The sequence below is a fragment of the Cupressus sempervirens genome, chromosome 9, assembly GCF_028749045.1.
Source record: "Cupressus sempervirens isolate cs-2001-9-10 chromosome 9, ASM2874904v1, whole genome shotgun sequence".
Classification (NCBI taxonomy): domain Eukaryota; kingdom Viridiplantae; phylum Streptophyta; class Pinopsida; order Cupressales; family Cupressaceae; genus Cupressus; species Cupressus sempervirens.
This window is the reverse complement of record NC_143126.1, coordinates 450,827,499-450,854,664: the sequence shown is the minus strand read 5'-3', so window position 1 is coordinate 450,854,664 and position 27,166 is coordinate 450,827,499. Positions and strand designations below refer to the sequence as shown.

Here is a 27,166-nt window from a genome sequence, read left to right as displayed (position 1 = left end):
CCAAACAGAATAATGCATTAACAATGTTTCATAACATTTCCTCAAGGAATTTAAATAATGATCAAGATCCTCCATTTTAAGTAGTACATAGGTCTAAGTAAGTCACAAATTTATTCGGTTGATTATTCAGCAAGATAAGTGCGATGAGCCGATAAAATTCTACTAATTTCTAATGGATAAGGGAGATTGCATACGGTGTCCAAAAGAACCTGACCTTCATGAACATGTTACCCACTTCACACTGACCACCACTATTGTCAAGAACACAAAAGACACTAGTAGTTTAGTGGTCTTGGAAGGATCTTTATAGAGTCATTGCAAGACCATCCGTCGTCAAGCATACAATTATCATAACTGCTTTTCCATGTAAGGGATGCCTCTAGAAAATGATGAATTTACCCCCAGCAATAATAAATGTGTGTTGAGTACTTCCTATCCTAAAATTCTACCACAAAAACCACCGTGGCAAGGCTGCGACTAAATTTCAGAAAAGATGGTATGACTGTCAATGTTTAGAATTTAGAATCCTTGCCCCCTAATAATAATGAAAAATGTGTATCCCCTCAAAACTGAGATTCTCCTTTTTTTTAAGGCAATGGCGATGAAAATCCCCAATTGTTCAGCAAAATAAGTGCGATGAGGCGATAAAATTCTTCTAATTTTTGATGGATAAGGGAGATTTCATATAGTGTCCAAAAGAACCTTACCTTCATGAACATGTTACCCACTTCACACCGACCACCACTAATTGTCAAGAACACAAAAGATACTCGTAGTTTAGTGGTCTTGGAAGGATCTTTATACAGTTGCTGCAAGACCAGCCCTCCTCGAGCATACAAATATCAGAACTGCTTTGCCATGTAAGGGGTACCTCTAGAAAATGTGAAATTACTCCCAGCAACAACAAATGTGTGGCGAGCACTTCCTATCCTAATATTCTTCCACAAACACCACTGTGGCAAGGCAGCCACTAAATTTCAAGAAAGATGGCATGACTATTAGTGATTGGAATCCCTCTTTGCCCCCTTATAATAAAGAAAAATGTGTATACCCTTAAATATGAGATACTCCATTTTGTTTTTTGACAATGGCAATGAAAACCCCCAATTTTTGAGTGGAGAGGTCAGTGTTCTTGGAGGGGTCTTTATAGAGTCGCCACAAGATCTCCAGTCTAGACTCTATATGCATCCCTTCTTTTCATAAAAATATCGGAACCACTTTGCCATGTAACAGACACCTCTAGAAAATGAAGAAATTACCTCCAACAACAACGAATGTGTGGTGAGTGCTTCCCATCCTAATATTCTACTACAAACACCACTGTGGCAAGGCTGTCGCTAAATTTTAGGAAAGATGGCATGACTATCAGTTTAGAACTCTCCTCGCCCCCCCAATAATAAAGAAAAATATGTATCCCCTCAATTACAAGATTCTCCATTTTTTTTAGGCAATGACGATGAAAACCCCCAATCATTCAGCAAAATAAGTGCGAGGAGGCGATAGATTTGTACTAATTTCTGATGGATAAGGGAGATTTTGTATGGTCTCCAAAAGAACTTTACCTTCATGAGCATGTTACCCACTTCAGACCAACCTCCACCATTGTCAAGAACACGAAAGACACTCGTAGCACTCGTAACTTAGTGGTTTTAGAGGGATCTTTATAGAGTTTCCGTAAGACCTCAAGTCTATATGCAGCCCTCCTCGAGCATACAAATATCAGAACCACTTTTCCATGTAAGGGACACCTCGAGAAAATGATGAAATTACCCCCAACACCAATGAATGTGTGGTGAGTGTGATGGAGCCCTAATTTTTGCAAAAAGTTAGGGTCTCCATTTGTATAATAATGATAAGAGTTCATTTAACAAGGGATGGAATATTATCATTGATGTCATACAAGATATCAAATAAAAATAAGGAATACCTATTTATTATCTCATTCACATTTCACTCAATTTTCTTTCTCTTGAAACCACTCGCCGAACAATAATGTAATTAAAAAGTTAGCTGCAAAAAGTGGCAGTTCCTATGTTTCAGTTCCACCAAGTTCTACAAATGCTGTTGCCTCAAATGGAAAGTTTGATTATCCTGGTCTTTGGGATGATTTACAAAGTAAGCATGTTGTAGTACCATTGGCTGCATGGGCACTTGCTAATTGGGCCTCAGTATTTGGTTCTAATCGATCTAAGATTGTAGAGTTAGTCAGAGATGGTCATGTTGTTATGATTTCGTTAGTACCACTCAAGTGTACTGTGAAGTGGCATGAAGCATTGATTGCACAACTACTTATGGGGGATAAAAGTGTGTCTATAGTTGACATTAGAGCTGAATGGAGTTCATCTCTTATTTCTATGGGTGTTTAAGCTTGTAAAGCTCAGGATATCCCTCTTGTATATGTGGCACTTTCCTCCATTTTTTGTGACCATAGAAAGAAGCAGTAATGCATGAAAGGCAGTAATGGATACAGGCCTAAAATTGATTTGGGAAATCTCAAAATAGACCCAAAACAGGAAATGGAAACAGAGTCTTGAATAGTCAAATTTCAAATATGTAGAAGCTGTTGAAATAATGGATTGCATTTCACATATATAATGTTCAAAAACATCAAGGAGAGATGGAGCAGATGAGGGGCTGATATTCTTTCATGCTTATAACCATTGAAGCAATTAAAAATGTGAAATTTAATACTGACAAATATTTGAAGTGAACATTCATGATATAAATGATGCTTGGATAAATATGATGTTATTACTTGTTGAAAATGAGAAGGCTTCCAGGCATGAAAGCAATTGAGAAGGTCAGAGTCGTGTTCTTTGTTGAAGTTGCCTAATCTGATGATGATGTTTCACTATCTGTAAGACTTAACAATTCTGGATGAGTAAAACACATCACTGTAAGTAACCCAAGTGATATGATTGCAACAACAAGAAAATATGAATAAAGCTTGCATAGAAACTGTGAAGGAATCAGGAGTATTCAAAGATTGATTGATAATAAAACAAGACATTTCTCCAACAATATTAGATGGTGAAAGCCATTAATGCATCAACAACATGAAATATTTGATATCCAGTTTGATATGATGAAAAGTGCCATCAGATGTCTTGAGAAAGAAAGCGATATAGATGAAGGATGCTGTCTGATATCTTTGCAATGAAGTTGTGGCTGAAACTGCTAATGAAGGGAACAGGTGGAAGCTTTGTCATTTGACATGGGTCCTATCAACATACTCTCGTTTCCATTTTGTGCCCCCGCAGTGGAAAAGATTGAGTGCAAATTTTTTATCAAACACCTTGCACACCTATTTCTCTGTGCTTTCATTTACTCTTGAGATGGTCTTCCATTATCAAGAAGTTATGAGCCATGTCTCAATTCTGAATAAGAGTGACACTGGTCTTTTGGGATCTCTATTAGTCCACACAAACATGCACACAGACAAACAAGGTATCGAACTTTGAATAGTCGCTAGGATATGTTGCAAAGAAGAACGATTTATGCCCCTGGATATATTCATGCAAAGTTTTGAAGCGACAACTCTTGGACCCAGGAAGACACCTGAGCGAAGTGGTGTTTTAACAATAAACAAGTTCGATATGTTATTTAGAAGTAATAATATGCTAAATAAATTAAACTTACAAAGGTGTGATTACTAGGGATGAAAATTATAAAACATAATATTTAAAAGAAAGGTCATACCCTTTCATATATGAAAAGACACCTTATTTTCTGTTTTCAAGATATAAATTGTAAATCTGTCCATTACAAATAAACAATAAGAATAAAAAAAGCAAGAGAATTACTAAGGAATGTTCAGATTTTGTTAGGAAGATAGCAGATCAAAAGGCATGGCTTGTACACAGACTGATATATAATATTTTAATGCTAAATAAAAGACCTTTATTTGTCATTTAAGGCAAAGAGAATAAAATAATAATTTGGGTTTGTCCTTTGTGATCAATAAGGTGATTATTGGATTATTTCCGACAATGCTTACGTATTAGATTTGTCATAGCATTCTTTGTTTGGTAATCAGGGTAGTGTGAAGTATATATGTGTTTCCTCATCCATGTTTAATTGGGCTTCCCACCAAAGAAGTTAAATTTTTTTTGGACTAGCATTGAATTGCATAGGTGTTGTATCTTCTGCATTTCGAACACATGAATAATTGATGATATTTTAAAGTATATTGTCTCATAAAGTTGAACATAATAATCTTCATTGTGATAAACTCTATTGCCCGAATAAACAAGGCATTGGTCTTTGGAGTCATTGGAAAACAATTAGTGGATTTAAAGTTGAAGTCAGCAATTCTTTCTTGTATTTCCTTTTTGCAAGCATCAACTCAATTGTTGATAAAATCTTCTATAAACATTTAATCATTTCAAGCATTCATGTAACTTTATTTTGATCAAGTTTAAAGATTTTGCCAACTTACTCACAAAGTTTAAATTCACTATAGAAAAGCTTTGAACCAAGTCATAAGGGTTTAAGGAAGGTGTAACCACTTATGTTTAGCGAAGGCTAAAGTGTAGGGGAATCAAATCAGGAGGTTATTCCTGTTCATTGGCAAAAAATGATCGAGTAATCCTATTAGAGAATTGGCAATGCTCTTGGATTTCCAATCTGCGGTTTTGGGAACCAATAGAGTGCTTCCCATCCTAATATTCTACCACAAATACCATCGTGGAAAGGCTGTCACTAAATTTCAGGAAAGATGGCATGACTATCAGTGATTAGAATCCTTCCTCGCCCCACAATAATAAGGAAAAATGTGTATCCCCTCAAATATGAGATTCTCTATTTTTTTAAGACAATGGCAATGAAAACCTGCAATCTATGAGCAGAGCAGTCCACTATTCTCTCGTCTAATGCATGGGCATGCACCGGACTGCAAGAATGAATAAAAAAAATTAAGAGAGATTGTATAACGCCTTCTACTAAAAGCCACGGACCAAAAATAAGAAGTTAAGAAAATTAGCTTATCATAGATAGCCAATATTCACTATTTTTTTTTTGATTGGTAAACGACCGAAGCCTAGATTAATTATTATTATTTGTTAGAATTAATTATATTATATGTTAAGCAAAGGTAGATTCAAACCCAAGACCTCCCCACATGAGAGGCTCGCAAGTTACTTTTGCGTTGTAGACTTTTTTGCCTAATAGCCAATATTCACTATTAATCATAAAGGGGCATTTATTTATTATTTATTTCCCCTTACTAAAATATTATAATCAAAACAATATCAATTAATTTTCATCTCGTAATATATATTAGATAATAGCAACTTATGTTAGATTGATTGTCAATAAGTAATATTTAATATTTTTATAATATATTTATACGCATATTAGTTCAAAGCCAATACATAACAATGCTCACATGCATCATTTGCTGGCGGATAACAATTGTAATTTAGGATCAAATTGCCATGATACCCAACACGTACACATAAAAAATTCAATGAAATATCCCAAATTTAAACTAGAAGCATGGTCATATTGAGGGGCAATACAATGACTAGATCGAAGATCTATCCTATTAGTTGATGCATGGATCAATATTAAGGAAATTGATGAAGAGCAGTGTATACATCATCGATGCATAGATGTGATATATAGATTGAATGACATCCACATCTTTGTTAATACAACTACTATGATTGATCAAATTAGAAGATAGATTCGGCATCATGATAATCCTAATCCAAAGAGTGGACATGATTGATTAAGATGTACCCTTAATCATATTGTTAATTGTCAACATCCAAATCAAGTAAGGAGTAGGATTCAATGTTTGAGAGATTATCAATATGTTGTATCTGTAAAGGATTTGCAATTGATTGTTATCAGAAAATAGAGATCAAAGACAATATGAATCAATATAAGAGAATACATTATCAATGACTATAGCTGAGTAACTATAATATGATCAATATGAAGGACTAAGAATTATGCTTAAGGAAGAAGTCAATTAACTATTGATTAGTCAAGTTTATAAGTAAGGAGAATATTATCATCAATATCAAAAGACAAATTGATTATTGAATGAAAGAATGCAAAGCTAATAAGAAAAGGCACATTAGTAATGATCACGAATCATGAAGAGATACAATCCTCATAGTGAAGAGATGTTAAAACTGACCTGATTGTGGGAAGGGGTAGCAAAGGATATGCATGGACAAAGGACTCGTCCCATACAATGCAACTCCTCATTCAAGGAAGGCGATATAAGAAGGCTTTGTTTCTATCATTGAAGGCATCTTATTCGAACCTTTTACCATCAATATTTTGATCTTCTTATTTGAGTAACTGCCTGATTGGCATTAATTGGTTAAATTAATATAATTGCAGATAAGAGACAGCACCAGTAATTACAATCATGGAAAGTATAATCAGAAACAACATCAATCTTTAAAGTTGCAAGTATACAAGTTAAGATCTGAAACAACCTATCGCTAAAGGTGATATTCCCACATTTGCATACTTATATTGTCAACGGAGCATATTGCATATACACATTGCCTATATCAGGAATGGGATTATTGAACATAATTATACATCAGAAGCAACAAATCTCTATGACTACAAGTGATAGGAAATTATATTTCATAGCATAGTCCATATCAATATATTAAAAACTTCTATTAGTGTAATGTCCCCATGTTTGGTAGTATCAGAGTTTGAGAGTTTAGCCTATTATTGTGATCCTCGTAGGCTAATTATTGTGGATAGAGGGTCTTTTGAGGCAGTGTCTTGGCTTTGTAAGGTCTTATCTTCTCCACATTTCAGTAAGTTATAGGTTGGTCTTCGTTTGGCTTAGATTGGACTTCATTTGGGCTTAGTTTTGTGTACTTACTATTTGTGGTAAGTTGGGTGGTGATTGAGATGGACCCTTTCTATTTTTGGAAAGTGCATTTGCTCACATGGAGAAATAATAGGTGTGACTCCTATTTCAGACGACATAATTAAATGATGAGTATTTTGAGAGTTATAATATTTTTATTGGCCAAATTATTATTAAATCATTAAATGACTTATTATAAAATTATAATTTAGCTTTATAATATCACTTAAGTTGAGGGTTGAGTGATCATTGGAAAGGGCCATTTATTTCATTAATATTATGCCCAAGCCAAGTATTAAATTTTGCCAAAAGAGTTAAGTTGGAGAGTTTCAAGACTTGAGTTCTTTTGGGAAACTTTCACAATTTCAGAAGTTGAGTTCTTTTGGAAATTTTTGTAAACAAAGTCATTATAAATATGAACTCATTTCATTGGGAAAAACATGCTTGAATATTTATTTGCTTTTGTTGCCTTTGTGGCTTACTGAGTTCTAATTTTTTGTGCCCTTGCTGAAGTATAAGGGTTTGATTTAAGTGTTTGATTCTAGAGCTTTCTCTTCTGTTTCTATTGTGGCTGAGGAGTTGATTGTTCATTGGTGAATTTAATGTCTTTTCATACTGTGCTTCCTCTAGTTGAGAAGACAAGTCTTTGTTGAAGAGATTTGGTACATCCAATTCTGTGCTGAGGTATACAGGATTTGTTTGATTATTTTTTGCCAACCAGATTAGGGCATTTTCCTTTCTGTAATACTGTAACTTGGAAGGCCAATAAATTTGCATTTAGAGGTGTCAGTGTGCATTTAGAGGTGTCAGTGTGTCTTGCAATTCTAGATGCCAATTATGCTACTATTGGGCAAGTATTTAATTTACATTCTGGGTGTATTGGCTGGGTATTTGAACTCCTAGAATTTCCTGGTCTGTGGTGTGTCATTCTCTGATTTTCAAATGTCATAATTACATATTACTGGGCATTTGTTTAACCTAGAAATTGGGTGTTTTATCTATGTTTTTAGTGAGTAGTTTCATTTGCATTTTCAGACATTGCTATCTCTGTTTGGGGCATCCTGAATACTGAAATTTTGGGCAGCAAGTATCAGTGATTAGTGTGCTTGGGCCTGGGCGGTAATTTCTCTTCCTTTCAATCTGTTCTGGATTGCCTGCTATCATTTCAACAGGTTTGGTGTGAGTATACAAGCTGGGTAGATTTCCTCCTTGGAAACTGTTAAGTACCAGAATCTGCACCCAGTACTGAATTGAAAAAGTTTAGTAATTCTGACCTAACATGGGAATCACTTCTACGTGGGACATGTAAAAGAAGGGAGACCTCCGGTTTCCAGGCCGGCTCCTATTGAGTATTCGGTGACATTTCCATGATCCTAATTTAAACTTGCAGGAAAAAGGAGAGAAATTACTGGAAATAAACCTAAAACCTACAGTTAAACTAACAAATAGGTGATACACCAAAAGTGAATAATGAAAATTCAGACACACTTGACAGAGAAGAATTATACAGCTACTTGAAGTACAAGCAAAATATTTCTTTCTGTAAAGATCTGCATATACATATCAGTTGATGATTTATACAATGAACATTGAATCTCCTTTTGCTCATGAGTTTTTATATGATTGCAAAATGATGAAATGTAAATGAATAGAAAATGAATATCTCTTTCTGCAATGTTACTTGGAGTAAAATTCAGCATGTGTAGAATTTTAGTAATAGAAACAATTGTGGTTGTGTAGCGGGGAATTACAAGTAAATGTATGCATTTTTCAGTCTGCTGCAATTCATGTGTGCACTCACAGTCTACGTCGATTTGGAGCTGCTAATTTAGACTGGGTTCCTTGTTTAAATTTTAATAGTGAAGGCAAATGAAATGTGTTGAGAATATTTGTATAGTTTACAAAATGATCAAAATTGTGAACTGTTGCAAGTTGCATTGTTTCTGGATTTTCTTGCATATTGAATAATAGTTTGCTAGATCATGAGCAATTGTGATGTAATAATTATAGCATTGTAATAAAGTCATTAGTGGTGAAACAATAATATGAGTTTTGAGTTGCAAGCTTGAGCATATTTTGATGGTTGACTTAGTTGCAAAAAAGTCTAGAAATTTTAGAAGGATCTTATTTCTAGTAGCAAGAGCCAGTTGGGTTATTACAATTAGACACACACACACACACACATCATATTGCATATAAATTATTGATTATTTTAAAATAGCAAGTTGATGTTTTCTCCATTACTTAGTTCAAGTGCAAGAATTAGATTAAGCGTGAGAAGTACTTGTAATTGGTGAGTCTGAGCTTTACAACTATGGTTCCAACCTTGGTTAACAAGTTCCTTGGAGAAAGCCCAGAATCTAGTCCTGGTACAATTTTGGTTCCAAAAGTGTACAAGGCACGGGCTTGTCTCAGACCCGACAAGCTGATTTTTGACTCGGACTCGGGCTCAGTATCCAGACTTGACAAATTGAATAACTCCAAAAATTCAAAATTTAAAATGATATAAAACTTTTGTCATGCATCATTTTAGGATGCATTCTAATGTTGAACATAAATATTGTTTCATGTCCTTGATAATTTATGGATCCTCAAACTCAAATATTTTCAGAAAGTTTCTTTAATTTGCATATCATTAGTTCTTTTATCGATTGTATCTTGGTATTCTACATGTGTAGAAAGTGCCCTTTGTTGAATCATAAAAGTATCTAGATTATTAATGTATATTCTTTGGTCATTCACAGAGCATATTGGCTTAGAAAAAGTTTTTAAAAACTCTTTTTATATAGTTCTGACAGTCATGTTGGCTATCAATAACATCTGTCTCTAAAGTGCTCCTATGTCACAAAGTATAAAACTGGAAAACTTCAAACTTTTCTTTCTTTTGATGCTACTAAAGTGTATAACCTCTTTCCTTCAACTGACCATGTTGTTATGACATCAAAGATCTAAGTAGTTTCTCTCTTAATGGAATGATACTTTTGAGAATTCAGATGCTTGTACGGGATATGCTAGACAATTTTGACATCGTTACAGTGCTCCTAATTCTATTGTTTTTTCTTCAGAGTGCAGAGAGATGGAAAATCCTTACTGTAGATGATGCAGTAAAGAATTTTGAAGTACATGCTCTAAGAGCTACATTTCAAATGGTATGATTTAAATTTGTGCAAATTGATTGTTTTACATTATATGATAATACTAAATAGTTAATATTCACCCTTGTTTCATGTTAGCTTTCGGCTTTTACTAAGTTAATATATAAGTATAATGAAGTATGTTTTATTTATCTATTTTGCAATTTAGTTATAAACTAGGATTGTATGATCAGATAATTTTTAAGAACAACTACTTTTTAAACAATTACATATTAGTTTAGCATGCATTCTTGTTACCTACCCAAAATAAAACCTTGTTGACTAAAACATTTGTATGTTGCTGACCACAGCTTACAAAATTTAACTTTAGGCAACATTTCATGAGATTTCTCTCTCCTTTCAGCAATAGGGGATGCTCTCTTCTTATCAGAGGTGCCTTCAATAGGAACTTAACTAAAATTACAAAAATGGTAGTTCTCTTAATCAGTTCCTCTTTTTTCAGGAATGATTTGCATACAACTACAAATTTCTAATTTAACAAAAAGTGTCTTTTGGCTATGACAATGCCTGTGATCCTAGAATTGACGGAAGAACAACAATAGGGGCAGCAATTTACTTTTTATATTTTGTGGAATAAGTACAGGAATCCAAAGTCTCTTGCAATTATCCCAAATTATGATTCAAGTAGAATAGCTAGTAAGGCACAAAGTCTCTTACCGGATACTCGTAAATTTAATAAAAACACTTACAATTGAAGCCCAAAGTCTTCAGCTCTAAGTAATTGCAGCCAATACTATCTATTCACAATTTGTCCTCTTGTAGCAAAGTCTTCAAAAGTTCAAATTGGCTTTGCATGCAATAGGCAGCTTAAAGTCTGCACGATTAAATTCAAATCCCTCTCGAGCAAAGCTCCAAAACTCACAATCAATATCCAGAAAATATCGTCACATGACACCTTGAATCAGTACAAAGTTCGTAAGTAGGTTGCTTCTTTTATTGAAAGCAATCTGATTTACAGCCAAACACAAAGTCTTCGAGTGTACAATACAAATTGGCTGAATTTTCTTGCCTTCCCAAAAGATGATTCTTTACAATATCTCCTTCCTTTATATAGGAAATGAAGAGAGAGGAAGGTCGAGAGAAAAGGGGAAACCCTCAACCACCTTGACTTCTTAAAAGGAAATTCCTAATTGATTTTGATTCAAAGTTGCATGCCTAACGCTGTTACAACTTGATTACATGTTACAACTTTGTAGGTGACACTATTACATGCAATTACATCCTATCTTTCCTTTGTAAGTTCTTGCTGCAACCTCTCTTCCAGATTCAGCTCCAATGACAGATGAATCTCATGATTTTCCTTTAGACGTTGCTATGGGAGTATTCTTTGTTAAGCAATCATCATTCGAGAATTTTGTGACTATTACGCCGGCTGCTCCTCCGTTAGAGGCACAAGGAGATCTATATGATTTTGAAAATGTATTTTGATACATATTCTTTGTCTATTCCTTCTATCATTGTTCAGTCTACAACATTGATGGATGTAACTTCAGCACAGTTTGAACAATTTATGACTGAGGTCACACATAGCACTCCTCTTGTGGCTATTCAGACGGAGACACCGGCTATAGTTACTATTGTTGTGCAAGATAATCCTGAATTAACTATGGTAACCACCATTTCAGCTAATGCATCATCTTTCAGTTTTCCTCCATGGTTGAGCACTATCACACAAAAGAGAAAGAAAGAAGAGATCCCACTAGAAGAGGCTGATAATCAAGTAAATCAAGGGTTTCCAAGAATAAAAAAGGAAAGGTAGTTTCTCGAGTGACGATTGATGAAAATCACATCAAATTTGCTGAGCTCGCTGAACCACTTGTGGAGAAATCTACTGAAGACATGCAACCTACTGATTATAGAATCACAAGGGTTGAGCTTGGTAAAAAGACAAGGTTGGGTTATCAACATGATGCGCATGAGGCAATTAATTTTCTTTCTCGAAAGAATGATGAACAAATGGGAAAAGAAAGAGACTAAAAGAAGATAATGCACGCTTGTTGAGAATCATTGAAGAGATGAAGATGTCTTCTGTAGCCAGTGAACCTGTTTCAGTTGAATGCAAAGAGAGGGAGAAGCAGAAGGCACATACTATTGATGAATGGGGCAATGATATTGAAAAAGAAGGAATTCAAGTGTTTCTCATAGCGTACCGAGAGTTGAAGAAAGAAGGTGAAATCTCTACTAAACTCAATGACATGTTGAAATCACTTAATCATCAATTTGAATTGATAGACGGTGATTTTGATGCTTGGAGCAGCATGATGGAAGTTGATTTAAATTTCTTGTGTGAGTATAATGTTATTACATCTCTTGAAATGTATCATGACTTCATGCATGTTATGGAAAACAAAAAAAAAGTTCTGCAAAAACTCATTGAAGAGGTAAAGGCAACAATACTCATAATGCCTACTCAGGAAGATAAGATTAAAGGAGCTTTGAAAGAATTGCCATGTGAAGTTATTGATGAGGACAACAAGTAAGAAATCAACAAGAAGTTCTCACCGAGTTTGCAGAGGCAATTAGCCTACAACTTAAGTCAGATGATTTCAACATCCATGTGCTTGACATGCTTATGAATTGGAAAATTTCACTGAAGAATTTGCATAATCAAGTGGAGGATTCAAGCAAGGAAACATCAAGGGAAGCAAGCAGACTCCAAAAGGTTATCATGATTTTGCAACACATTGGTGAACCGGATGCTAGAATTGTACGAGAATCCCTACGTAAATTTGGAGAATTGGTTGATACCATGTGAAAACTCCAAATTACATTTTTATATGCTTTTAGTAAATTTGTTGTAAGTATAGGATAACATGTACCTGTGCAAGTAGCTCATGTAGTTTAATTGCAATTGCATTAGGCATGCAATTTTGAATAAAGTCAAAGTAGCTGATAGGATAAGGATGGCTGGTTAAGGTTCCACTTTTTCCTCCACTTTTTTGTCTTCATTTTTCCTATATAAAGTAGAGAGTTTATTGTAAATAATCATCTTTTGCTATAGAGGAGAAGGCTGAGCTTGTGACTAGAAGGCTTTGTATTTTTTGTTGCAAATTTCTGAAGTGAATAAAGAAGCAAGTTTTTTCCAAACTTTGTGTTGATATACTTGGAATCGATCTTTGTTTCTTATGTTACATTGATTCATTCATCGTTGTTACTTCTCTCTTTGAAAGCATTTGAGAATTTTGGTGTTGTTTTTGAAATACTTTGAGCTTTTATTAATGAGATTGATTTAGTTAAATAGTGGCTGCAAGCGCTAAGAATTTCAAACTTTGAGCTTAACTTCTTAGTATATTATTACATACTTGGATAGCTAAATGAAGACTTTGAGCTTTGTTAGTTGTTCGCTCTTTTATTTCAAAAAGATTGTTTGTAGGAGACTTTGAGTTCTTGCTATCAATCGCCCAAGTCAAGATATAACTACTGTCTTAAGGTTGTTCTTACGTCAACACTTAAGCCACCGGTATTACCGTAGCAATAAATTCCTTTTGTTTAATTGCAAATAGTAGTTGGTAATATAAAATCATTCTTGAAGAAAGAGGAATTGATTTAGTGAACCACCCTATTGTTAATTCTAGTTAGGTCTTCGTTGTAGCCACCTACAGTAAGAAGGGAGCCTTCCCTAATGGTGAGAGGAGAGATTTATCTCACTACACCATTGCCTAAAAATCCCATTTTGTAAGCTGTGGTCACAGTGGCTTACAAAATATTTAGCTAATATGTTTGTAATCATTCTTTCACCTCCTTGTAGGCTCCATTAATTATCGTGCTTGTTTCGTGTCCTTTCTTTTTTGCATGCATAAAACGAGCTCTTAAAACAGGGGAAAAACTTAGAAACATTGCATATGGAGTATGGATGGAAACTTTTGAGACAACAAATGGATAAATGCGTTTAAGCTTAGAAAAATGTGCTTATATGATGGAAAAATTAAAAAAATGGGTTTTTCTAGGGCAATAGCATGTGTGGACGGCAAGCTTTATGTGTGGAAAAAGTGTGAAAGATGAATGGAAAGATGTTTGTTTATGATGAGACTTTGTATTTCCATCATAAATAAACGTGTATGCGCATGCAAGAAACCACCATGGGTTTTAAAATCATGTGGCAATGGTATGCAAGATGAGTAAAAACTTGTCCTAGATGGGTTGAGAAATGAAGAAAACACTCAACAAACTCCCTTTTTGAGTAGCCCAATGTGTTCTTGGGGTGATTTTAGGCAGAAGAGACCTATAGATCATTAAAAACAATCAAGTAATGCTTAAGATATGAGCGTTTGAAGGCTGCAAAACCCATTTTTGATGGAAAACGACCAATACAGTGATGTTTTGAGAGCCAAAAACATGTGTTTTGGGGCTAAAAATGTCAGTTTTGGGTGTTTGATAAGAAAGGCTCATATTATGAAGTAAAGACACTTTTTGGTTGCAAAAACATGTGCTCTAGAACCAAAATCACTACTTTACTCAAAGCCTTGTATTTTTCATTAAAGACACAATTTTCAAAGCCAAAAGCATGTGCTTTTGGCTTACAAATCTCAACTACTATGCATTTTGACACTAACATAAGAAATGGCATGTTCTTTGAATCGTAAAGCACGTGTTTTGGAATTTGGAAAGCCCACCATATGCAAAAACACATTCATGTGCTTTAGGACGAAAATCGCTACTTTACTCAAAGCCTTGTATTTTTCATTAAAGACACAATTTTCAAAGCCAAAAGCATGTGCTTTTGGTTTACAAATCTGAACTACTATGCATTTTGACACTAACATAAGTAATGGCGTGTTCTTTGAATCGTAAAGCACGTGTTTTGGAATTTGAAAAGCCCACCATATGCAAAAACACATTTAAAAATGCCTCAAAGAAGTAAAGATGTGTTTTTGAGGAAGGAAAACACATGTTTTGGTAAGTTTTTGGGTTGAAATTCCCCACTTATGTGCTTTTTATTACTCATTCAAGTTAATAAACACATTGATAAACTTAAAAAATCCAATAAGACATGCTTTTGTGTTCAAATTCCTCACCTTTAGTGTTTTAAATGATCAGATAACATGTTCTTGTATTTAAAAAGCTCACTAATATGCTTTTAAGACTTAAATTTATTGGCAGTGGGATTTTTATAATTGTTTATCATGTTGATATGTGCTTTGAGTGATAAAAACCCCACCTTTATGCATTTTAATCTCTCATGTAATTAAATTTAATAAAATAACTATCATTTCAATAAAGTAACATGAAAATAGACTTAAAAAGGCTAATTTTCATAAAATATTAAAGCTATGGTCAAATCAACATAGAATGAGTTGAAATTTAATGTGGGTGCCAAAATCCACTTTAAATATAAAATATAATATTATTTTATGCTCTTGCCAATGGGTTTTTAATCACGACGTGCTTTTGGCCTAAAAAATCCCACCTTTTCCTCTATAACTTGAGCTAAACAAATCTATATGAGGCTTAAGTTAGCTCGAAACGAGCAGAATTACAAGGGTTATTAACATAAGGAAAAAACAAGACTTAAAACAATTTACAACAAGAAGAAAAACAAACAAAAGATGCAAAAGTATACCAAAAATCAAGCACCTGCAATCAGAGAAGAATAACTATTTTTTGCGAACATTGGGGATTAAATTTAACGCAATTTCCAAAAAAAAATACATTAACAAAGCTACATAGAGTACAATTCAGGGATAACGAATTGCCTTAATGACACCTTATCAATACATTAAAATGAAGAGGCTAAACCTACGAATTCATGAGAAAATTATGTAGGGTTGTCTTAGTTTTGTGATGTCAAATTTGAGGACATCAAACCTAAATGCTCTTCAATAAAAATGAGCAATAACAAATCATTACCTTAGTTGTAAAGAAAAGTAGCTAAGATACTTAAGGTTTAACTGAATCTTTTCAAAAACTTTCTTTATTTTTTTATCATCGAATTCTTCTATAATCAATTATGTTCTATTCTTACTCATGTCTCTTATTAAATGGGTTCAATCTAATTGGTTGAAATAATTTTGATTGTGGAGGTTGAAGCATAGTAACAAGACTCACTGCAAGTCGGGTGAGTTGTTCGAGTCAGCGAGTCAAGTTACCTCAGCCGGGTCAAAATGACCTGTGACCCTAGCTCAGTGGGTCAATTGAGCTGACTCGCTTACTCGCTTGACTCAGCTGACTCGGTTGGGTGACTTGACTTGGCTGACTCATCTGACTCGGCTGATTTTTAATTTCTTTGCCTTTGTAGTTATGTAATCGATGTATGTGATCAAATGACCTTCTATTTTATGATGTTATTGTGTCTTTAATCTTTATTCAATAATGGGTGCATGGAATTAATTTAAATTCAAAAAAATCTCTAAATTTCAAGGATTTTATCACTTTGCCGAGTCACTACAGAGTCACAGGTGAGTTCGAGTTGGGTCACGAGTCGAGTTACCCTTGCTAAGTCCGAGTTGGGTCTGAGTCTGATTACTTTGGGCTGAAGTTAATTTCTCGTAGGGACATATAAAACAGAAATCTAAGGAGTGATTCTGGGTCTTCCATAATTGGCTTCTAATATGGAGGTGATTTCTAGATAAAAGTGGATTCCTTAGTAGCGTCTCTTGTTCTTCCATAGGTGATTTCTGGTGTGTTTGTTCGCAAGGATCTTATATTGATCTCACATCTATGCTTGAATGAGCGAGATATTTGTAATCAATATGCAAACCAAAAATTAAAACATTTCTCTCTTTCTTTGTCATAGGTTTTTATTTCTCCAACTTTGCTAATTTATTGCCCATTTATTTTCTCAAAACTCATCTTTTTCTGTATGAATATTTCTTATCTTCAAACTTTTTTCTTCTTCTCATGATTTCTGTGTTGTCTAGCTGATTAAATTTTTATTCATGTAAAGGATTCCTACCTTCAAGATTATTTTGATGACTAAGAAATCGGAGAAGAACCTTTAATCCCACAGCTTAGGCATAGACATTTCATAAATCAATTATTCAAGCCAGAAATTTAAAGTAGAAACAACCAGAATGTTTAAATTTAAATGACATTTCAAGAGTAAAATACTGTGCACTAGTTATAGAATTAGAAACCACTATTTCTTACATCATCAGCTTGTGACCACTTATTCTACACAGCTAATTTATGGATGTAGCATTTATTCAGATGAACAGAGGCAAAACTGATGGTCTTCTCTTCCATGGCTTTCTGAAGCATTCTTGTTTTGTTAAGAAGTGGCATCATCCCACATTAAAATTGTTAGATTTTATCTTGAATCTTCTTGATATTTAATCTGAGGGTATATTGACCAAATTCCTTCATAGATCTAACAACTTATTCTACAAATGAACTGTGTCTCAACCTAATAGGTGGTTGAGTTCTAAAAGGAATGGTAGAAAATCATCTCCTCAACTTTAGGCTTGTAACTGTTGCACCAATGCTCAATATTTTCCAGTATTCACAAGGTTTCTGTAATGTCCCCAGCCTGTCCGGTATTCTAAAACTTATACTATAGGTGATTTCTTTATAGCTTTTTGTTGTAAACAACTCTTTATTTCTCTGTTGGTTGATATTGAGTAAGACTAATCTAAAGAAGTTTATTCATAAGATACCAATTGATAGCTATAAATTGCTATCAATATTGATGTTGTGTCTGGTCTAAATTTTCAACCTCTGTAATCTTGAGATGATTAGTAACATGGGCTCTGGTATTCTTTTGAACTATCTTCATATACCAATTCCTCCTAGAGAGACTTTGGCTAAATAAATAGTCAACTTTATAATTCTTATATTTTGTCGGTTGATGTCTCTGTATTTGATGATTCAATATTTCTGAATTATGTGACATTTTTATCAGTCATTACATATTATCTTCATCAACTAGTCAATGATTCCACCTCTATGTCACAGTATTTCTCATCCTATTTTATTATCCCTTCGGCTGTGGCTATAATCGATTGACAATATCTTTGATTAAGGAGAACGTAGCAATGTATGAGTCACTCATCACAGAACAGAATCTTATTGATACAAACTTCTAATAAGTGTTGTCTTTCTCCAATTTCCTTTATCACAAAATAATCTGTCATGGGTGTTGTGTCAATTACTCTCTCTACCATTTTCTTGCAATTACAGTGGGCTATATTAGATGAGCTCATAGATAATGTCGTTTGTAATTTCCAAGGATTGGCCAGAGTCGAATTGACTCATTCCTGAGATCAGATTGTTAAAGGGATTTACTGGCGTAATTAAAACTAAGTCTGGAGATGGTGGCCTTCAAATAAGAGTGAATGGATATTGTTTTAGCATTTATATCAATTTAGACAAGGCAAAATTCATTGTTTGCTCCATACAATTTTTCCTTAAGATAACCATGTCTCTCTGCTCCTTTACCGTTGGTTATATCATGTGCTACTTCTGAATACCATGCTTTTAGAACCTCAATTCTATCTACTGCTGAGTTGTACATTTTTTCTGCCTAGAGTTCTTAGGCGCTGACTGTAATCCTTCTTCCCCTTATGGAATGCCATTTTTCCATTTTGGCGCTCCCACTTCATCTCCTTGTCTTCTGTGTAAAATATCTCCCATCCAGAATTTCTGTTCTCTTAATGCTGCCCAAGTCCCGTTGAATAGTACTTCTAAAGAGGATGCTGAATCGATGTCTCCAAGTTAATGATATTGTTTATTGCATAGTTCAAAATCTCATTCTCTACTACTTGTCGATGAGGCAAAAAAAAGTTCTCAGAAAATATTGGTGATAATTCAGCAACTTCTTTGGAAAATATTGGCAATATTAAAAATGGCTTAAATTTAATTAAAATGCATTTTTTTTTCCAAAATTCATTAAGGAGAAGCATCTAATGAGCTAGTAAATGAGTAAAGAAACCAAACAAGCTGTTCTAGATGTATATAAATGCAATATGTAACAAAATCACATCCTCATGTGGAATGCGGATGGCTGGCAGCCATAGTCAGAGACTCTGAACTTTGAAGTAAACTAAAAATAGCAAATTATCTTTGTTAAAAGATACAAATGTCAAGTACAATATGAAACTAATCTACATCTTCCTCTTCCTTTCCCACTAGCTCTAGTAAAAACTATGGGAGTGAGAGGGGCCCAGCCCTAGCAGTCCATGTCAAGTCCACTTGTAATCGATTGACAAGGTTGCCAAACACTATTTCTCTCCACCAAAACCTTCTCTCCTCCAAACACTTAAAATTGCAAAATAAACAAGGCGTCCCAATTTTAGTGGTACCATTAGTGAGAAATAGTTAAGTTATCGTGAGAAGTTTGCAATTTATCGCAGAGAAGTGACCAACTTATTGGCGACAATTGAGGTCTTCTCGGCTTGAATTTTCTGCCAAAAAACCTTAAGTTTTCTCGTTTTGCAAAAGTTCTTGCGAGAAGCAGAGATATCTGCCACTTCTCGGAGAGATTTTAGTCAATGGGTTATTGTGGTGAGCGTATATCTCAAAATGCTGATATAAATAAGATTTGATGTTTAAGGATTTTATATCTCTAAACCTGAAGTTTATATATATATATCAAGAAAATGTCCCTTGAGATGGAATGGTCGTGAGAGATCAAATTAATGTAGGGTTATGCCTTTTAGTCATGACTCAAAGCTTAGATTGCACCTTTACAATCTTCTAACCAAAGAATTTGTATTGGTAGTTATTTTGTTTATATATTTTAATGATAATATATTATATCATGTGACTATTTATTTTGTATTTATACTTTAATAAAATATTTACATTTATAATTATATATTATAACTATAATTATTGTTAATGTTTGGTAGATTACATTGGATAAACCTAACAATAAATTTATATATATATTTATGAGATAATTTATGTGAGATATTAGTTATGAGAGAAATTATATATATATATATATATATATATATATATATATATATATATGTGAATATAATTTTTTATTATATTTTTTATCTAATTAACCAATAGACATGTCCCTTGTCCCATAAAGGGACATGTCTCTTCATGGTCTATGCTCATTATAAATACAAGAGGTTGTTGCATTTGGAAAACACACACCAAAAATATATGACAGTGCTATTACATCTGTAGGCGATCCTCTTAAAAGTAACATGGTATCAGAGCCTAATTACAGATGTAAATTGAATAAAAAAAAGGGAATAAGAGTCGACGTTAAAAGATATGTACAATTCTGCAAATGCCATCGTTAACCGATACAAGGCAAATAGTTGATAAATCATAAATAGTGAACCCTCACATTTGATGCATAATTCGATTCAATGCTGAGCTATAACCATAGCAGGAGTAAAGCAATTCTCTACCACCGTGGAATGTATGGGAGAAGACGCATTCAAATATCAAGAGGGAATATGAATTAAAATATGGCAATCCGATCAACTACCAACATGATGTAATATGCAGTTCAAGGCAACAGTCAAGGCAACAATATAACAGTGATCTTATCAGAGATGTTCTTACCTTTTGAAGAATGCTTCATTCCTTCCAAAACTCTTCTTCAAATCTAAAGCATTTGTTATCAAGCAGTTTTATGTGCCCTTTGGCTTTTGAAGAAGTTTTAGCCTTTGTTAAATTTAAAGCATTTGTTGTCAGTTTCAGCAATGGGCTTAGCCTCCAAAACATCTGATTTCAATACATTTCTTAGGGATTTTGTGATCCATTTTCAGCCATTATCTATGTCACGCAGCTGTTCTATCTCTTCAAATTGCCTAAAATTCATTCATCATTTCAGTGGTTTGTGAACAGATGGCAACAATGTAACAGTACATATCAGCAGTACATCGATGTTCACAAATAAGGAGGTATTTTTCCATATTCTCACAAATTGGACTTTTACTTCTATTAAGTGCCAAAACTTCTGGAGACCATTTTTCAGTTCTTATACTGTTGTTTCATCATCATCTCAGTGAGCTTGAAAATGAGTGCCAACATATGAAAAAGACTATAATTATGGCTCATCAGTTTGTCACAATCGTAGATGGATTTGATTGTAGAAATTCAAAATCTGGTGAACACTAAGAATCTCATAATCTCAATAATCAAAGATGTTTTCTTAAAAGCCTCATTTTATCCATCTTGATCATCAAGGTCTTTGGAGCTACTATCATTAGATTGAGTTTTCTCAATATTTGGTAGCATGTGTAAAGTACCAACCTTCTTTTCTTGCAACAACATCCTCAAGCATAAAGGAAAAGATCAAGGCAAATATCTCTTATAGTATGTCTATAATTACAAATAGGAGAGGGACTACAATGAGTAGATAGATATAAAAGCACATGAAGGTTAAGAAATTGTCTTCTTCGATTATGTGAGAAGGGAACATCTCCCCTCTAAAGATGGTTGAAGTGGGAATGAAACATTGACTATTATTCCTCCCACAATGTAAAATTTTCACTCATTCTTATATTGTTGAACAATTTTGTATCAACCTTCTTTTTGCTTAATAGATCTCAGAACTGTAAGAATTTGCCTTAAAGCAAAATCACCCAAGACCAAGGAACTCAAGCACAAGCACAACAGTAGACCAAAGAGAGTATGATCAAAATGACAATGTAATATTCATTCAATATGGATGAAAGTACACTAGGAGTGCCTATATATAAAGGCCTTTGGAATGCTTCTAGAATGCATAGGAATCAGCAATATGATAAGTCATACAACCAGGCACATGTCCACCAGATATTGGTTATCCTTCATTAAGCGCAGGAGTAAGTGCGATGATGAGAGGATAAGCCTACAATGGTGTAGCATGCAAAATTTTATTGTAGACACCATGTGCTAAATTAGGAGTGCGAATAACTATGTTTTCTACATGACAACTCAGTTAATTATGCAAACTTTAGTGTTGTAAACACCATGTGCTGAATTAGAGTTGCTTACTCCAGTGTTGTCAACATGACAACTCATAAGAGTACGCAAACTCCCAAGTGTCTCACCAACTAAATAATAAAATAATGCATTAACCTAAGTAAACTTAAGTAAAGTGTAATAAGTAAATACTTATTTACACCAACACCCCCCCTTAAGTGCAACTTAGGGGAATGCACTTAAGCTTACAAAAGCTAGAATGAAATGCATGATGGGTCCTGGCTACTAGGCCATGTTAGTTACCAATGAATATAATGAAATGCAATCTCTCATAAAGCAGAGGAGGGAAAACCTCATGGGAAAAACCCTCCCCTAAAAAGAGAGATGAAAAGACGATGCATGGATGGATGGAGTAATCAAGATCCCCCCATAACGACATACATCAAGTATATACAATAAAGAAATATGAGAAGAACACAATCCCAAAAGAGGAAAAGGTCCCCCCCACAAGAGAGAAGAAGAAGAGAGACAAGGTAGTCCCCCACGCCCCTCAATGAAGAGTGCTGATCAGTGATAGCTGCTCCGATATAGAAGCTGATCCAAGACTGCTGAATAATGTTCCTTCCCTTCGGAAGAAACAATATCATAGGTACATAAGAGATGCTTTTCCTGTGTGTAGAAAGAGTGTAGAAAGAATTCCAATGATCAATGATGCCTCTGAAACCTACTCAACTGTCCATGTCAAGGATAAATGTAGAACCTGTCCCAAAGAATCTACTGTCTCCTCAACTGATAAAGAGACCTCTTGCAATTGCTGTACATAAGTATCCACAATCACATCAACCTGTGAAGATCGGTCATGTAGAGAATGGACATGAGAGTCAGAGTGAGCCCTTGCGACAACTGAAGAAGGATCTTCTTTATCAAAGAGAAGATGTATATCATCAATGATGTCTTCCAAATTGGCTATGTGTGACTCCACAAAGAAACCTGCAATGTCTGTCAGGATGTCATCGACTGATGCTGGAGTTGGAAGACTAGGTGTACCCTACTGTTCTAGACCTATGACTATGGCAATATATGCATGTGGAATATGTTGATGTGACCTCTTGCTGCAACTATCGATAGAACCCCACGTATCTAAATTTGTTGAAGCACTATCGCTAGTGTCACTATTAGTTTCCACAATGTATGATGTGCAGAGAGGATTAGAGGATAAGCTGGGTGAACTTTCCTCAAAGTGTACATTCCTCTCTATGAAAATCTCATGAGTCTTAGGATCCATAAGTCTGTATGCCTTAACACCGTCTTCATATCCGATGAAAGTACAAGGCCTAGGTGGTGGTTCCTTGCATCCCTTGGAAGAAATGTTTGGCCATGCTGGACAACCGAAGACTCTGAAGTTACTCACAACTAGTTTTCTGCCGCACCATGCCTCAAAAGGAGTCTTTCCATCTAAGGCATTATGAGGAGACCTATTAAGTATGTGATTAGCACTGCTGATTGCTTCAACTTCAAGTGATGGATCTAGAGACTTGGCTTATATCATGCAACTTGCCATTGACTTAAGAGTTTGTATACTCAGTACTGCAACATCTGTCTTGTGCAGACTGAATGCTGATGGATTATGAAAATCAATACCCTCAAGTTTACAAAAGTCTTTAAGTCTTTTGTTCACATATCTGCTTTCATTGTCCATTCGAAGAACTTTGATGGCTTTCCTTGATTTCTTTTCAAGATGAGTCTTGAAGGCTAGAAACTTATCCAACACTTCATTCTTGTGATGAAGAAAGTAGACCCATGTGTAGCGTGAAAAGTCATCAATGAAAGTATGTAGCGACCCCGGCTGACTGATGTCATTGCAAAAGGACCTGTTAGTACTATGTGAACCAATTGAAGAACAACTAGTGCTCTTGAAGACTTCCCTTTATTAAACTTCTCTTCTAGATGCATATCCGCTAAACATCTTGAACATTCACCTTTGGAACAGTTGATTATAGGTAGACCTTTGACCATTTTGTTTGAGCAAAGTTGTTGAAGATAGCGGAAGGCAAGATGTCCATACCGCTCATGCCATAATTGGATTGAGTCAACAAGGCTTGTGAAGGAGACTTAGGCACAAAGTGGGAGAAAAAATACAAGCTTTTGTCATGATTAACTTTCTCCACTGCAACCAATGAATCATCTTTTAGACTGCGCACCTCTACTGAGTTAGGAAGGAACTCAACTATGTGGCCATCTCCAAGGTGAGTGATTTGGTAAATTAAGAGGAGATTAGAACTTAGGTTAGGAACATAGAGAACATCGTTTAACTCTCCATTTTCCATCTCCACATTTCCTTTCCCTTCAACTTCAATTTTTGTATCATCTCCTACAAAGATGTGCGATACCTTAGATTGCTTCAATGAAGAAAAATCTCCTTTTGAAGAACCCATATGATATGAGGCACTTGAATCAAGAATCCATTCCGTTGAAGAACTTGAATTTTGCCATGAGTGCTTGCCCTTTGCCCTTTGAATCTGAAGATGAGGATCCTTTCTCCTTATAAGCATTAGGCAATGGAACATTATGTTTCTTCATGATGGTTGTCAACTCATCAATCTTTTTATGATAACACTCATGTTCATCATGACCCAATTTCTTCTAATAAGCACACTTTTTCTTCTCCTTATTATTCTCTCCCTTCTTATTTGAATTCGAGGAAGACTTGCCTTGTTGATTTGATTGTGGTGTTGTCTTTTCTGCATCCTCTGATTTATTATTCTTCCACTTCTTATTCTTGCCCTTTCCTTTATTTGAAGATTGAGAACACTCATTATTGGCCACCAATGCCTTAGACCTGGACAAATTGAGAATCCCCATTGATTTCAACTTCTTTTCTTCTTCATCCAATAGTATAGCATAGCGATCAAAAGAGATTTTCTGATAGGCAGACCCTAATGTTGTCTTTGAAACAAATGTAGAGTACTCAGATAGCAGCTTATTATGAATGAGATAGATTTACCTGTCATCTTTAATAGGACTCCCACAATCATCAAGCTTCGTTCTTAATTCATTCACCTTTATGATAAAATCCTGTATGGAATCAAATGCCTTTCGATCTAGGGAGACAAGCTCATCTTCAATTTTGAAAGCATCTTCCTCAGACACTTTACCATATAGGTTTTGAAGGGTATTCCAAGCTTCCTTGAATGTACGAGACTTTTGGATCTGATATATGATCTTGTCTTCAACCCCCAAACAAATATCACCTAGGGCTTTCCTATCCATTGTTTCCCAAGCTGAAATTTCAGTTGTAGACACTTGATCCCCTGTTGGTTTAGGAAGGGTACTATCAACATATTGAGAAACTCCTTTATGCATTAAATGACACCACATTTTAATGGAGCATGTAGCATAGTTATGTGGACTTAATTTTGGAAACTTAAAATGTGCCATGATGCAGAAAATGAAAGAAAACAACATAAAAAGAGGAATACAACACCAAGAACACCCCCCAAAAAAGATGCTTTTGGCACTTTATATGTAGTGCTTTTACAATGGCCACTTGCCAATTTTGGCCTTAGCGGACTTCTGATTTTGCCTTTTTACAACCTCCTTATTGAGTTCAAAACCGGAAAATTACAATGTATCTCAGATATACAACAATTCTGAAGATATATGAAAGCATTACAATGCAGAAAAGGACCTAATTCTGAAAGTGACACTTTTGTCCACACAACCCTATAATTTGATTGCAGATCTGGAAAGTAGACGAAAAATAATGCACTTGAAAAAAAAAAAACCTATTTTCATGTCCAGATGAGCTTGTACGTAGTAATTGAAGTTGCAAAATGCAAGATTAGACAGGTACAGTCGCCAAAAAATGCAATTTCTGACAAATCTGTGCACCAAAACCAGAAAAGAGCTGCACCATTGAAAAGTTTAGGAAATTCTACCCAAAATAAAAAAAAATCGCACTTGATTTGGAGTCTAGATGATAGAGATATGGCCTCTTAAAGTCACACTATAAAATCAAAAAACAATCTGGAGAGGGGTTGGATCACCAAAAAATGGGGTTAAATTTGATGATCATACGATCGTCACAGCAGTTCAAATTCGGCTCCTGATGACGGTCAGAAGACCGTCAATTTTGGGATAGTGAATAGCTGACGTCAACGTACTTGGGCCCCTTGATGATGCCAGCATACTCGGGCCCCTTGATGATGTCAGCGATGACGCATTCTGTACGGACAATGCCGTCACCTTGTACGGATGTACGAAATTGTACGAAAATTGCTGACGTGTTGGGGTGACTATGTTAGATGTATGTTGACTGGATTGCTGATGTGGTTGACGGGGCACACGTTGTGGTTGTTGCGGATGATGTGTAGTAGTAGAGGGAGTCTGATGTGGCATAATGTGGCATGGTTGTCAAACACCACGTGTCTCAGTTGTGGCTACCACGTGTGCACCGCTCTCCACATGTCAGAGTTCAGTAGGCGGGCCAGTTTTGGAGTGTTTGAGGCTGGCGGGAGGCTGGAATATTTTCTATTCTCCGAGTTTTGTAATCTTAGATGCTAGGACCAGATTTCGAAAGACATCGCCGGCGGTAGGGATTCCGTGGGTAGGAACTCTGTTGACGATTTGGGGTTTAATCTCACATTCGTGGGGAGAACAACTTCTATGTTGTTTGAAATGAAGCCTGCTCAATGGATAAGCATCGAAGGAAGTCCGCCTGCGGGTTATGGAGGTGGTTCGTTGGTTTGGGATGTGACCCATGCTTGTTAGAATTAATGTGCTTGGCCGGTGGAATTAAAACATAGCAGAATTATGATGAAGCTCACCAGATTTAAAGGAATATTTTGTGAATATTCCTTGTAGGGGCCGAGGTGTCATTGCTCGGTTCTTGCAATTTTTTTTTCTCTGCAGGGGCTTGTGGGGCTGAAAAAATTCCAAAAAATAATTATAGAGAATAATTCAAATTCAGATTTGAAAATAAATGCACAGATCAAATAAATGACCATACCCAAATTGCAAATTGGGGCCTTCAGGTGCCAGTTTGCAAATTTTTTTGCCTCAAAATCGACTTTGGTCTAGCAAAGACTAATTTATAGCCAATTTTCACCGAGTCGATGTTCCAGACACAATGGTGAGGTCTGTTCTGGCTCTAGACATTCCCAATTTCTGTGGATTTTTGGATCTGGGTCGAGGTGTTGAAGCAACAATGGTCTCGAACGGCTATGTGAAGAAAATCTCCCTCAGCTCTGATACCATGTAAGAATTTGTCTTAGGGCAAAATCACCCAAGACCAAGGAACTCAAACACAAGCACAACAATAGACCAAAGAGAGTATGATCAACATGACAAT

The 27,166-nt window shown here is 35.1% G+C and overlaps 1 protein-coding gene across 2 annotated transcripts in view; it reads left to right on the top strand.

Annotated features, from left to right (window-relative positions):
- The window catches only part of LOC149539255 (S-adenosyl-L-methionine-dependent methyltransferases superfamily protein), a 227,794-nt gene that overhangs the window by 109,968 nt on the left and 90,660 nt on the right, over window positions 1–27,166 (top strand). For both annotated transcript variants that reach the window (XM_089800580.1, XM_089800581.1), the window contains one exon: window positions 9,916–9,999. In XM_089800580.1, coding sequence (XP_089656706.1) covers window positions 9,916–9,999 — 84 coding nt within the window. The remainder of the gene's footprint in view (window positions 1–9,915; window positions 10,000–27,166) is intronic.